Source organism: Bombus affinis, chromosome 4, assembly GCF_024516045.1.
Source record: "Bombus affinis isolate iyBomAffi1 chromosome 4, iyBomAffi1.2, whole genome shotgun sequence".
In the NCBI taxonomy this organism is placed as follows: domain Eukaryota; kingdom Metazoa; phylum Arthropoda; class Insecta; order Hymenoptera; family Apidae; genus Bombus; species Bombus affinis.
In genome coordinates, this window is record NC_066347.1 from 4,926,141 (window position 1) to 4,939,912 (window position 13,772).

The 13,772-nt window shown below is 30.2% G+C and overlaps 3 protein-coding genes across 5 annotated transcripts; 1 reads left to right on the plus strand and 2 right to left on the minus strand.

The window, feature by feature from the left end:
- Positions 1 to 2,753: 2,753 nt before the first annotated feature.
- Positions 2,754 to 5,297, minus strand: LOC126915890 (N-acetylglucosamine-6-sulfatase-like). Its single transcript, XM_050721026.1, has 9 exons — positions 4,881 to 5,297; positions 4,746 to 4,805; positions 4,444 to 4,650; positions 4,202 to 4,363; positions 3,970 to 4,143; positions 3,708 to 3,909; positions 3,339 to 3,631; positions 3,138 to 3,254; positions 2,754 to 3,063 (listed from the first exon to the last, which is right to left on the minus strand). The coding sequence occupies exons 1-9, from the start codon at positions 4,989 to 4,991 to the stop codon at positions 2,896 to 2,898; spliced, it is 1,494 nt and encodes a 497-aa protein (XP_050576983.1). The 5' UTR covers positions 4,992 to 5,297; the 3' UTR covers positions 2,754 to 2,895.
- Positions 5,298 to 5,511: 214 nt separating this feature from the next.
- LOC126915885 (methionine--tRNA ligase, cytoplasmic) lies at positions 5,512 to 10,760 on the plus strand. Of its 2 annotated transcripts, XM_050721014.1 has the most exons (17): positions 5,773 to 5,907; positions 5,989 to 6,173; positions 6,375 to 6,529; positions 6,615 to 6,731; positions 6,813 to 6,962; positions 7,041 to 7,157; positions 7,219 to 7,340; positions 7,426 to 7,542; positions 7,620 to 7,658; positions 7,737 to 7,901; positions 7,987 to 8,263; positions 8,344 to 8,725; positions 8,821 to 9,034; positions 9,117 to 9,353; positions 9,815 to 10,136; positions 10,209 to 10,433; positions 10,525 to 10,760. In XM_050721014.1, the coding sequence occupies exons 3-17, from the start codon at positions 6,446 to 6,448 to the stop codon at positions 10,672 to 10,674; spliced, it is 2,718 nt and encodes a 905-aa protein (XP_050576971.1). In that variant the 5' UTR covers positions 5,773 to 5,907; positions 5,989 to 6,173; positions 6,375 to 6,445; the 3' UTR covers positions 10,675 to 10,760. The 2 variants fall into 2 exon arrangements, with proteins under 2 accessions (XP_050576970.1, XP_050576971.1); XM_050721013.1 differs by lacking the exon at positions 5,989 to 6,173 and having other exon boundaries at positions 5,512 to 5,907.
- A 135-nt stretch (positions 10,761 to 10,895) lies between these two features.
- Positions 10,896 to 13,539, minus strand: LOC126915889 (ionotropic receptor 75a-like). 2 transcript variants are annotated; one of them, XM_050721025.1, is made up of 9 exons: positions 13,392 to 13,539; positions 13,014 to 13,322; positions 12,700 to 12,827; positions 12,447 to 12,611; positions 12,084 to 12,295; positions 11,765 to 11,979; positions 11,574 to 11,655; positions 11,387 to 11,435; positions 10,896 to 11,295 (listed from the first exon to the last, which is right to left on the minus strand). In XM_050721025.1, exons 1-9 carry the CDS (start codon positions 13,407 to 13,409, stop codon positions 10,947 to 10,949), a joined length of 1,527 nt encoding a protein of 508 aa, XP_050576982.1. In that variant the 5' UTR covers positions 13,410 to 13,539; the 3' UTR covers positions 10,896 to 10,946. The 2 variants fall into 2 exon arrangements, with proteins under 2 accessions (XP_050576982.1, XP_050576981.1); XM_050721024.1 differs by having other exon boundaries at positions 11,387 to 11,655.
- Positions 13,540 to 13,772: the final 233 nt, after the last annotated feature.

The following is a 13,772-nucleotide window of genomic DNA, read 5'->3' on the forward strand; positions in this document are numbered from 1 at the left end:
ATTTTAAATAAGTACTAAGTCTCTGAATAAAAATGACATAGAGTGAAAAACGTTTAAGGTAGAGTCTAAATCATAGATCATAAGGAAGCATAGATACAATACTTTCATTGGAATAGTAAAACTGACAGCTGTCACAGTTCACACAGAACTGGATGTTGCGTTTTAGGACTTGTAGGATACAAGAACAAAAGTGTAGACAGGATATCTCGAGAACTTAAGTACTCGACTAGATCTTCCAACACCTATTGGTATCTTGTCCGTTGCAGGCACGAGTGGCGCTCGTTTCTCGAGTTACAAAACTTCGCTAGCCAAGGGCCGTGCCTAAAACAATATTGGTGGGGGCATCTAGAGCCAGCACGACCCCTACACATCAGATATTTATTTAAGACCGTCCGACACGGCTGCTTTACTCTTGTTCACCGTAGAATTCCTGCTTCATATATGTGCAAATACATATACACGACGTGCAGCTCACTGACGAAGGTTACCAAGTAGTCGGGACTAAGTACCCCAAACCCGAAATGTTGACCTAGTTAATAGCTTCGTGTTTGATTTGACTACTGTTGTCCGGATAAGCGGTTCCGTAATGCGAGCCCTGCGCTTTTATTATTATCGGCCATGAAATTCAATACTATTGAAATTATCTTCAATTAGGGATACTGACACACTCCTCTTTCTGCATTTTCCATATTTCTTTTAGTATATAGATTATTGATACATATTGTAGAAACGTAGCAACTTGATTTTGCTTCTTATTCCTCTTTTTCTAAATAATAGGACAATTTCTAATTGCGTTATTTAAATATATGCCTTAATAATGTTCTGTAAATTAATGTAAATATCACTAGGTATGCTACTTTCATTAATTTGTATTATATAGAAAATTTGTAGTTATTTACAGTTATAATTGATAAAGCTATGTTTTAAAGTATTAAGTTAATTTAACACAGAATCAGACTTATAGAGAAGTAATATAATATTCTTCCTAGCGTGCAGAATTTAATTCAGGAATGTTAATGAGGATTCTACGGAATCGCAAGTTAAGCGAAGTTTAGCAAAGGAAATTTGTAACTCATTGTTTCCCGATTCGCCAAAGTATTTGATGCAAATTTATGTTTCTCAAATCAGCGTTCACCTTGAGAAAAGGGGAAATTAATGTGGACGAAATAAACAATGTTGTTTCTCTACCAGTTATAAAGACAAATTGAAATCTAATGGAAAATTCCATAATGGATTCTATCGAGTTCGATTTAGATTCAAATTTTTATATTTCTAATAATCCTATCTACTACAAATAGCACGCACACATACAACGATTTTTGATTCGAATAACATTTATTTAACGCTTTCTCGATTATCAATCAACGTTCCAACGGGATATATACATATATATAAATAAAATAGAGTTTATCAATATTTTACTAACCGATCATACGTTCCGATTCATTTCGCAGTGTGAGTTGAAAATTGAACAGGACCAAAATCTCCGGGGGGCAGGAAAGCTAAAATCCAAAACTCGGAAGCCAACGAAAGCCATTGATCCTAATGCACAAGGAAGCGATCACTCGCTCTGGTGATCAATGAAGAGAGAAGAAAAAAAGGACTTTTCGCAAGCCGACTTACACGTCTCAGTGACGATGTAACGACTTCACAATTCGTGCCGAGGCCTGTTAATCCTCCACCCGATCGATCGAGCAGGGATTCATGCTGTTTGCCGAAACACCCGCAAACTCTCTTTTTCAATGCTGCATTTTCAGCTGTGCCTCTTTTCGAGTGAAACACACTATGATATAATTCGACTCATGAATTCCTCTGGTCAGAAGTTTTATGCTTTTAATATTAATTTTGAAACAAAATTTATTCTTGGAATTGTGTTGTATGTACTTCGAAATTCATTTCATTTCGTAAAAATTTTTCAGAGTTATCGTGTTATCCATAACAGTTGGTCCATATTATCAATTACGAAAACTGAAATACAAATGGTTATTGATTGTAATGGTACTTTCAATTTATATTGATTTTTTGTGTAATTGTATGAACATCATATTATCTTAAATTACCATCTGTGCAAACGATTAAACAGCCTATAGAGCGGTTAACGTGTGTACAAACATTCCGACGTTCTTTTATGCAACATGAAAGGATGTCTCTTACGGTGCTTGGCACTGAAAAGCATCAAATCGTGCCACTTTGCCCTATAGTTATCCCCGTCGTTTAGGGTCAGAAGAATAGAGTCTGTATAAGTTTAAAAATTTATTAACCAATATTTGTGTGATTTGTTGAAAACAAAATTATAAAATTTTATTCTTTAAAGCATAAAATATAAAAAATGACAGAATATTTTTTGACATCGATCTTAATAATTTACAGGATAATTTTACTATCATGATATTTCATAAATCCTTAAACGATTCAAAACGTTTTAATAGATTAAATTTATGGATATGGCAAAAGCATATTTCTACGTTCTGTCTTCATTTAGTTTTCTTTTTCTCCACCCCCGAATAGCGCGATTGCTATTCAGATATTCGAACCGCGGGGCTTTAATAAAAATATTTGCTAAGAAAACAGTTTGCCCGAGGTTCCCGGGAAGCAAGACGAGTTATTCTTATATCCAGATTCGCAGCGTATTCTTCGCTCATGATTTCCATAAATGCAGTAATTCGAAGTAAGACGGCCGTCGGCCTTTCTAACTTTTAATGGTTCATATTTAATGGTTCATACGTTTATAGATATAGTAAACATAAAATAAATTCGTAAGAAAATGAATATTGGATTTAATAAATATTTCACTAATTACATAATAAAAGATCTTTATACGGACACTCATATTATAAATTTAAAATGTATATAGTCAAATAAGATATGCTAATGAAATCTATAATACATTGAGACTTAAACATATATGTTTTCCATATTTGTAACAATACAATCTTCGTTTTTACAAATACTCATTCTTTTCAGACTTTTCCTCAATCTGTATCTATGATGACGCTTCATAGTATATCCAATATTTTCTAGTTGATACTTATCTGTAGTTATATTGTATGCTTCAATATAATGCTATAAAAAATAACAAATGTCATTAATAATTACTTTACTTTATGTTACTTTATTATTTTTATTATTAACAGTACCTTATCGTCTTCAAAGATACAGAAAATATTGTTGAATTTTGGAGATACACGTCGTATGCAACTAAAGGTATTATTTGCAGCATCTTGACATTTGCATGCCATATCTTTGGAACATAACTGTGAAATTGATAAATTCCGCAAAAATAAAATTTATATCATATACATTTTGCATACAACTGTTCTTATATATCTAATACATACTGTAAGGTTTGGATCATAATCACTTGGACAACCTGAGGATGGAATACCTTTAGATTTTTCTCCTCTATACTCTATTAAGAGAGTTCTATCTTTTGGCAATATCTTTTTTAAAAATGACATCCCATCAGATGGACGTTGTATACCAGCTATTCCTAAAATTGTTGCAAATAAATCAACACTGCTGACAGGTGCAACAATTTTTGATGGTGTAATTCCAGGACCTCGTATTAATAATGGAACTTTAATATCTGTTTCATATGGTTGGCGTTTATCTATTGGCATACTGAACTGGCCTAAAATAGTATGTACAATACATGTTAATTCATATCTGATTTATGTTAAAATTTATTTAAACGCAAAATATACTACCAATATGATATCCATTATCTGATGTAAATATAATATAAGTATTATTTAAAAGATTTCCCATTTTTAAAGCTTCATATACATTTTCTACAAGTTCATCAACAGCTAGCAATGTTTCCCATCTCCTTCTATAGATTTCATCTAACTTAGGCAATAAATTATCAGGAAGTGGAGATGGCCCCCTTTGTACTAGCCAATGCTTGTCCTATTAAATAATATAGTTTAACATAGTGACATCAAAATTTGTATGAAAAATATTTTATACCATTTGAGTCTGTGTATTGAAATTAGGCGTTCTTTTAGCTATCACATATTTATATTTATCAATATGCCTCATTGCTGGTATAAAAGGTGCATGAGGTGCAGGCGGTGCTAAAACCATAAGAAATGGTTCACTATTTGGATTATGTGCCTTAATGAAATCTATTGCCAGATCACTCTGAAAGAAGATAATTTTAAATATACTATAAAAGTACACATGATTTTTCCATACTTACAATTACATCAGTAAGATAATCATTTGGTTCACTACCAAATTTTTTTTCAGTTCCATTAATAGATAAGGAATAATTATAATATTTTGAATTTCCAATAAGTCCAACCCACCAATCCCATCCTTCTGGTACATGAGAGGATCCACCTACTATTTTTTCTCCATACTCAATAAAATTTTTTTAATTAAATTAGAAACACTTCATGTTCAACTAATTACAATTTATAATATTTTGTAGATATGTACCTGATTTAAATATTTTCCACCATAAAAAGTTCTATAAAGCATTTCTTTTTTCAAGTGTGCTGCAAATGTATTTGGTTCTTGTAGTTTTTGCCATTCGATACTGTTACATCCTCCACTAATTGAATTATTTACTACTAAATGATTATGTTGATATGTTCCAGTTAAAATTGATGCTCTATTTGGGCAACAAATAGGTGAAGCGACGAACTAATTATTAAAAGAAATATTTTATTAATATACTTTAATGTTAAACACGGTCCTAATTAATAATTATTTATTAAGAAATTAAATTTCCATCTTACACAATTTGAAAATGTTGCACCTTTACTCCCAATCAATTCCAGTGTACTTTGCATTGGTGTCTAAAAATAACAATTAATTAGTTCGTATGTTTATTCATTTTGTATTTCTATTTTTTTTTTTTTTTTCATATTTACCATGCCATCAAGAAATATATCCAAATCATCAGCAATGATTAGTACAATGTTTTCTGCACAGTATGATAAGAATATACAACTTACAAAGATACAAGTTAATAAAATAGTCATTTCCTTTTAAATTCTAAATAATTGAAAATACATAAAAATGCAAGATATAAATAGAAATAAGGGTATTCCCCTAAACTTATTTCACACGATTTACAAGAAAAAATAAAATTTTATAAGAAAAACTGTTATAAGAAATATTATGTAAATTAAATTTATATTCTATGTTATATATCATTTGACATTGAGTAATATTAATAATAAATTAAAATTGCTGTAGAATTCAAATGTTAAATTTGATCAAACTTCACTACAGAATCAAATTCTCCTTAATAATATATACAAATCACGCCAGAGGACACCACTATTCACTAAATTTGTTCCTACATGTAGCTATGTATGAAAATATTTATTAAGTACTGTATGAAAGAAAAATATTTAAAGATAAAACTGTCACTGTGCTTAAATTTATAGATTTTATTAGCAAAAAGTTCTTACAATGAATGTTAAATATTAGAATTAAAATGCTCGTAGATGCAATAACAACTTTCGGTATTACCAACTGTCATTTAGTGTATCTTCAATTTTATATTACATTATATTAAACGAATGAACAATTATTCGTTGTGTGATTTCGTTCTACGTAACCAAAAACATTCTAATGGTTTGTTAAACAAGTGATATAAATGACAAAGTGTATTTAAACTTTTGAGGTTAGTAGAATGAGGTTAGTTTCGAATAGATTGGCAATGTGCTGTGAAATTGTTCATGGTATCTGCTTACAGACTGCATTTACTTGTCGCTCACATGTGTCGGTTGTGTGCTGAAAATATTTTCATCTATTTATTGTGAATATTTATTAACTTATTAATAAAAATGAATATTTCAACGAACGAGGGCAATCCGAATACTTTAAAGCTAGTAATTGCAGCTAAAGTAGCACAACATGCGGTTACCGTAAAAACGGTACAGCCAAAAGGTAAGAAATTTAATGTTTCCGCCCCAAGTAATCCGATTTCTGATCATATGATGAAATACCATATGTTTGTTTCACTTGTAGGTTGCTTTCATCATTTTAAAATCCATTGACCTTTTATAAATTCTTTAAACAATCTAGAATTTTTAATTAGCAGAGTTTAATATATATGTATTTATCATATGTTTCAATATCATTATCTTGCTATCCTTGAAATTAGACTGATAAAATATTTTGATTTCGATTTGGAATAACATCTTACTATTAAAGTAGGTATATTTTGTTGTTCGATGATTGTTCATTCAATAATCGTTACATGACACCAGAAAATGGTTTTTGGTATTATAAATCATATATTCAATGAAAAAATATAATTTAAATTGACCACTTAAACCAGAGGTTTATTGTGATTTTTAAATCATTTCAGTATATCAGTTAATATAAAGTGAGTTTTCTTATTTTATGTATAGTTGGCTTTTTGAGCCGTTTACCTTCTATTGAACTTTCATCTGGGTTAGTACTATTTAGTACTAATGCAGCAATGCAGCTCATAGTACCTTCTTCATCTCAAGAGTCAAAAATTCTTAATAATAAATGGTTGGAATGGGAAATATCTCAGTTACAGGTAAAGAATAATAAATTAATTATGAGTGTTTATGTATATAATAATATAAATTAATGAAATACTATAAACATCATATACTTTACAGCCAGCTATAGCATTTTATGGTAATACAGGGATTTACAAAACCACACAAAAGTCATGTTTATGGTCCTTATTAAGAGAACTTAATAATGCGTTAGAAGACAAACAGTACTTAATTAAGGTAATTCATAATAAAATAGCTTTAGTGTGATGTTAATCAAATTATTGTCACAAAATTAAAATTTTATTGAAATTATTTTAGGATAATAATGACTTATCATTGGCAGATATATGCATTTGGGTAACTCTATGGTCTACAGTAATGGCCACAGAAATTGGAAATGAATTAAATAAAGAATATTTATCAATTAAAAATTGGATATCCAGTATTGAATTGCTACCAGTTATACAGGTCTTTTATCATTAATTTCAAAGTTTATATTGATATTAGTGTCAAAGTTAGTAATATTTGTATATTTGATTGTTCTAGGATTCCATTGAAGAATATAAATTTGAAAGAGGCTCAAAAGCAATTTTCAGTATTCAAGCTGTATCTTGGTTTCCTGTTAATGCTAATTCAAATCCTAAACCTTCTAAACCAGCTGATGTAAGTTTGCTATTAATATGTATATACTTCATATTTTTTTACATCTGATGTCAACTATTAGTTGCAGCTTAGTCCAACTAAAGAAAAAGAAATGGAAGCAGTTAGTCAGGAAGAAATACAAAATATTTCAAGCAATTGGTCTTCTAAATCATATCCTGATGTAAAGAACTTTCCTTATCCTGTGTAAGTTTGAATGTACATATAAATGATTTTATCTTAAAAAAAATAATAAATGCGCAATTAATATAAATTTATCTATAATTTTTAGGTTGCCAAAAAAAGGAGAAAAGAATATTTTAATAACATCAGCATTACCTTATGTCAACAATGTTCCTCATTTAGGAAATATTATTGGTTGTGTTCTTTCTGCTGATATTTTTGCCCGGTGTGTTTCATAATAAGTAGGTCTTATAATAGTATCACACAAATATACATATTTTTAAATAACTTTCTTCTTTACAGATATTGCAGACAAAGAAACTATAATACCCTTTTTATTAGGTACATACCTCTTTTTTCTACATGATATAATATAAAAATTAAATAATCATTTATAATAAAAATGACATAAATTTTTAGTGGTACTGACGAATATGGTACTGCTACAGAAGCTAAAGCTTTGGAAGAAAAAACGACACCCCAAAATATTTGTGATAAATTTTTTGACATACATAATGATGTTTATCGATGGTTTAATATTGGGTTTGACTATTTTGGTCGTACTACTACACCAGAACAAACAGAGTAAGATGAAACTCGTATTAGCTGCTTAATTGATTTAAAATACAATTTATTTAGCTATTAAGTAATATAATATTTTATATTCCAGAATTGTACAATCATTTTTCTTAAAAATTAAATCAGAAGGATATGTATTAAGTGAAACTGTAGACCAGCTTCTGTGCGAGTCCTGTGATAGGTTCTTGGCCGATAGATTTGTAGAAGGAACTTGTCCAAGGTGTAAATATGAAGATGCACGTGGCGATCAGTGTGATGGATGCGGTCATTTGGTGAATGCAACGGATCTTGTATCTCCGCGATGTAAAGTATGTAGTAATAGACCTATTGTTAAAAAGTCGCAACAATTCTTCTTAGATTTACCGAAGGTAAGAATTTCTTTATGATACCTATGACATTATTTATTATAAGTGTATCATATTTCAATGAAGAAAATATCACTTTGCAGCTAGAAAACAAGTTAAAAGAGTGGTCCTCAACAGTAGAAAAGGGATGGTCAAGCGTTGCAAAAGTGGTTGCAAAACCGTGGCTACGTGATGGACTTAAACCACGATGTATAACAAGAGATTTAAAATGGGGAATACCTGTTCCAGTAAAAGGTTTTGAAAATAAAGTATTTTATGTTTGGTTCGACGCTCCTTTTGGTTATATCAGTATTACAAAAAGATATACGAAGGAATACCGACAATGGTGGAAGCCCACGGATGTACAAGTTGATCTATATCAATTTATGGCAAAGGACAATGTTCCATTTCACGCAATTATGTTCCCTGCTTATTTATTAGCAGCTAATGAAGGTTATACATTGATGAAACATTTAATGGCAACAGGTATGCATTTAATATATTAAAGACAAAAGAACAATGTATTGTTAAGTACTTTTCTATATAAACAATTAATTATTAATGATTTAACCTGATTTTAGAATACCTCAATTATGAAGATACAAAATTTTCTAAATCGAGAGGTATCGGAGTATTTGGAACTGATGCTAGGGATACAGGTATACCGGCTGATGTTTGGCGATTTTATCTTGCATATGTTAGACCCGAAACGCAAGATTCGAATTTTAATTGGGTGGATTTAGCGACTAAAAATAATAGTGAATTATTAAACAATTTTGGAAATTTTGTTAATAGGTATTTATTTTTTTATGCTAAACGGTATGAATTCTGATTTCTATTTTTAGTAGTGTTTTCAAAGACTGCTTTTAATAAATAGGGCTCTAGTATTTGCGGAAAAATACTTTGATTCTAAGATACCACCAATAGAACTTCAGGAAGATGACTTAATATTACTGGTATTAGCTCAGCGAGAATTATCATCTTATATACATGCTTTGGAACAAGCTAAATTACGTGATGGTTTGAAAAACGTTTTAGCAATTTCAAAACATGGAAATCAATACATGCAATTCCAAGAGCCATGGGTGAAAATTAAAGGAACAGATAACGATAAGTAAGTGCTATGTCCGTTTTAATTACATAATGAGATTATGCGTAAGTGTACTATAGGCCTTTACATGTCTTCATACAAATATTTTGTATATTTAAGCCATTAAATCTTCAATTTTTGTTGCATGCTGTCCCCATTTTATTCTGTTACTTTCGTTTCAATTAGTGGGAATTTATATCATGTAAAATAATTTATTATATTAGAGATTAGAATATCTTTATTTCCTAGGTACCCTTGTTCAGTGAGGATTACATGATTTATGTTGCTGTTACATGACTTAATTTTATGCTGTAAAGTAAGTCCTGTTAATTGACTGTGACTGTTAATCAACTTTCATATATTAAATTGTGTTGTACAGGTCTGTTACAGTACTTATGAATAACACTCGCTTAATAGAACTAAGTGGCGTCATTGTTTTTAGTTTAAACATAGCGTAATTTTGTGCATTTTTCTGTTGTTTGTAGAAAAAGAGCTGGAACGATCATCGGTATTTGCTGTAACTTGGCATGTCTTTTATCAGCCCTTTTGGCTCCGTTCATGCCATGCACCGCCCGCGAATTAAGATCCCAATTAGGATTGCAAACTAGTAACTATGGCTATATACCTGATGTTATCACAAGCATACTTCCCGTGGGACACAAAATTGGTAAACCATCTCCGCTATTTAAAAAAATAGAGGATAAAGATGTAGAAATATTAAGAAAAAAGTATGCTGGTAAGCAAGAAACTACAAGTAGCAGTGGACACGGAGATGTAAAATCATTGGATGGTGCAATTGCAGAATTGGTTGGTGAATTTTTTAAGCAATTTTGCTAAATTTAATGCAGTCACATATGTTATACATTTCTTTATTTTTAGGACAACAAAGTTAAAAAACTAAAGGCCAAGTTCGATAAAAGTGGATGGCCATCCAGTCAAATTCAAATTTTCTCAGCTTTAAAAAAAAAGCTTCCTGATCTCATAAATGAAAAAAATAAATCCCCTGAATCGCAAAGCAAAAAACCTGAAACGGTTTTGGTACCTGAACAAAATGGAGATGTTGCAATGGATGTAGCAAGTTTGGAAGCGGCCATCGCTAAACAGGTACAATAAAATATTATATTTATGATCTTATTAAATGTTTAATTTTTCAATTATTCTTTTTTTTTTGTGCAATTGATGTTTCTATTTTTAGGGCGATCTTGTACGTCAATTGAAAGCTAAAGAAGAAAGATCTGTATGGCAACCAGAAGTAGAAAAATTATTGAAACTCAAAAAACAATTAGGAGATCTCACTGGAACGGCTGCAGCTCCGACTGACAAAAAGTCGAAGAAAAAGAAATAAACTAATTGCTAATCAATATGTATACATTTCACATCATTAAAATCTATGGAGGTTTCATATAATAAAAAGTCATTATACATTTTTTATTGCAACGTACGCACTTCGGAATAATACCACATAGTATTTTCACATTTAAGTAATGTAATTCATATAGTTTATTTAATAAAATTAATTTGTACATCGGGGAAAAAGTTATAAAATTGTAACTTACATAACTTCTTCGACCAAAGGTAAAGGAGTAACATAATTCATTTATTTTCTAATGAAAATTTTTATTTATTAGAAAGAATTTTTTTTTTGTTAGTTACACGAATAGCTACTTTTGTCTTTACCATAGTTTTAATCCCTGGTGCAATATTTTTCTGATTACGTTTTTTTAATCGACTTCCAGATTTTTTTATTTGTTCCTGTTTTGTGCTTAATTTGCAGAAAACTACATTTTCTATGAAACAAATAACAGCTGATAAAATGATGCCAAAACATAAAACAAGTATAACTGGTATCGCTTCATGAATAGTTACACTAGATACATGATATTTATCTTTGTTGCAATAAGGTTTTCTGTAACTCCAACGTGATACTTCTCGCTTCCGAATCCCTGAAGTGGATATTTTAAGAATACTACAACAACAATTATGTAATTACTAAACCGTTTAGAAAAATATATACTACATGTAACTTTTGTGGACTTATACTTATGAAGTTTTCTTACCCTATTTTTGTTATTTCTTGAAACGGACTATGTTGTGTTGACCATAAACCTAGCGAACAAGGATGAAGTAAATGTACCTCGGTAAGCTGACAAATCATTTCTTTATCAAAATTACGATCTATGAATGGATAAACGTTATCGGGCTCCGCGTGATAAGCAAATCTTAAGTTCTTCATTTTTTTCATACCATCCTCTATCGAAAGAAATCTTTTCTTTTGCGGTATAGTTTCCCAGTGTTTCTTAAAATATTGAACATCTTCCGCAGGAGACTAGAAACATTTTTCCGGTTATGAATAATTAATATTTAACTATCCATATGATAGAAACGAAATTACAAACAAAAGTTTGTTTTCAGTAGCATACAAAATTAAAACTCACTTGCAATAAAACACTGAAATATATATCCTTAAACGCTGCAAGACTCATTTTACTTTTTACTAATGAGTACAATGAATCGTTCATTTTATCTAATGGTGCATTCAATCGGCTGGATACTATTGCTGCTGAGTAATAATTATATACAAGTAGACCAAAGATCATTATGTGAAAAAAAGCAACACGACTAGAAGATTGATTGCTAATAAATGGTAATCCTGTAATTAAAATATAAGTTCCATTTTTTTATTCCATTTTAGTAAATGAACATTATTATACGAACAATGTTATAAGATTTATAACAAATTTTTTATTAACAGACCCTGTTGACTTAATGCAGCGGCAATAATGAGAATTGTGGACCCATGATCAGAGTAAACAGCATCTTTTTCGAGTTTAAAAATTGTCCACATAGCGAAAATTATGACGATTATTAATAAAAGGATCATGTACCAAACATTTCGTGAGAATGGTCTAAATATTAGGTTCATGTCCACTTTTGACGAAGGTACAGTAAGAAACATAAAGCAGGTTCTGTAAAACATATTTAAAGAATTATTTTATACTTTCATATACTGCATATTATTGATTAAAAATATTTGTAATGCTCAATGTATTTTTTCATAACTTGACTTGAAAAATATATGTATGTATACAAAGTATAGTATAAGTATTGCTATAGTACCTTGCGGGCCAAACTTGCGTAATTACATTTACATAATTGAGTCTTTCGACAGTCAAAATCGATGGAAAATATCCCATGTGATAGATGTCATCGCGAAGGCCAGCTATCAATGGTCCAAAACTGCTATCATTTTTGTTCCAATGATCCAGTTTTATCACCTCAAAGCTAAAAATAAGTTATGTAATAGACGAAGAAGACCATAATATTGTATAAAATCATAACATTATATAATCTGAAGATGTTGAAAAATTACGTGAAATTGAATTGATCTCTAACGTGTTCCATGATAGCAAATCCAAACTTAGACCAATTGTCCGTGCGTATAGTATTTTTTTCTCGTAGATATTCCACCAAATCTTGATTCTTAGGTTTAGCTGTTACCTATGTATAAAAGTATCACGAAGGTAAATGAATCTAAATAAATTTTTTAAACAATGAATTTCTAAATGTAAATGTTATATTGCATCAGTTTAATCCTTTAAGGGTTTAATTTATATTAATTTTACAAAATTAATATCTTACTATCCAAGCAATGTAATATTTTTAGATATATTTATTTCAACTTACAACACCAGCAATCTTGATCTTCATCCTATGATAATTCCATCTTCTGGAAAATTTATTTGACCGCAGAGTAATCCGTAATCCATCGTTCTTAGACCAGGTACCAAGTTCCGTAACATTTAATAAACCACCGCAAGATTCGCAATGATTGTATACGTCATATAAAATGTACTCATCATCCCTTGGTATAGCAATTGCGATATCCGTGATGATACTAAATGTACTTTCGTTTAATAAGTTGACGGTATGGCTCATGTTTTCTCCCAGGATCAACCATTGATGCAAATGATCAAACATGTAATGGGTCGAGGTCTAAATAGTAATTTTTGTGTATCAATCTCCAAATGTAGGAAGTGTAACATGATTTAAGCAATATAATACCTCGTAGAAAAGTTCCATTACATCTTTGTCCGAGATTGAGCACTGTAGGTCCAAGAATATACCTAAATTCCAATAAATGCTGTGCAAAAATCGGGATATATCGATTGTCGATGCAAATTGACTTACAGACACCCCAATCCCAGCATCATTGAGAAGTTTAACGATCCGATAATCATCTGCATGTAAATATTCATTATGCACGGTGTAATTTTAAAAATGGAACGAAAATATACGAGTGTGTATGAAATAATACGTAATGAAATTGTTGTTTAATTATGCGTATGAATTGTCACGAAATGTTCTTGAAAAAAGTATTTTTCAATCGATAATTTCAATTTTCTGAATATAAAAATAATTTTAAATTAAGACAAATCTGAGAAT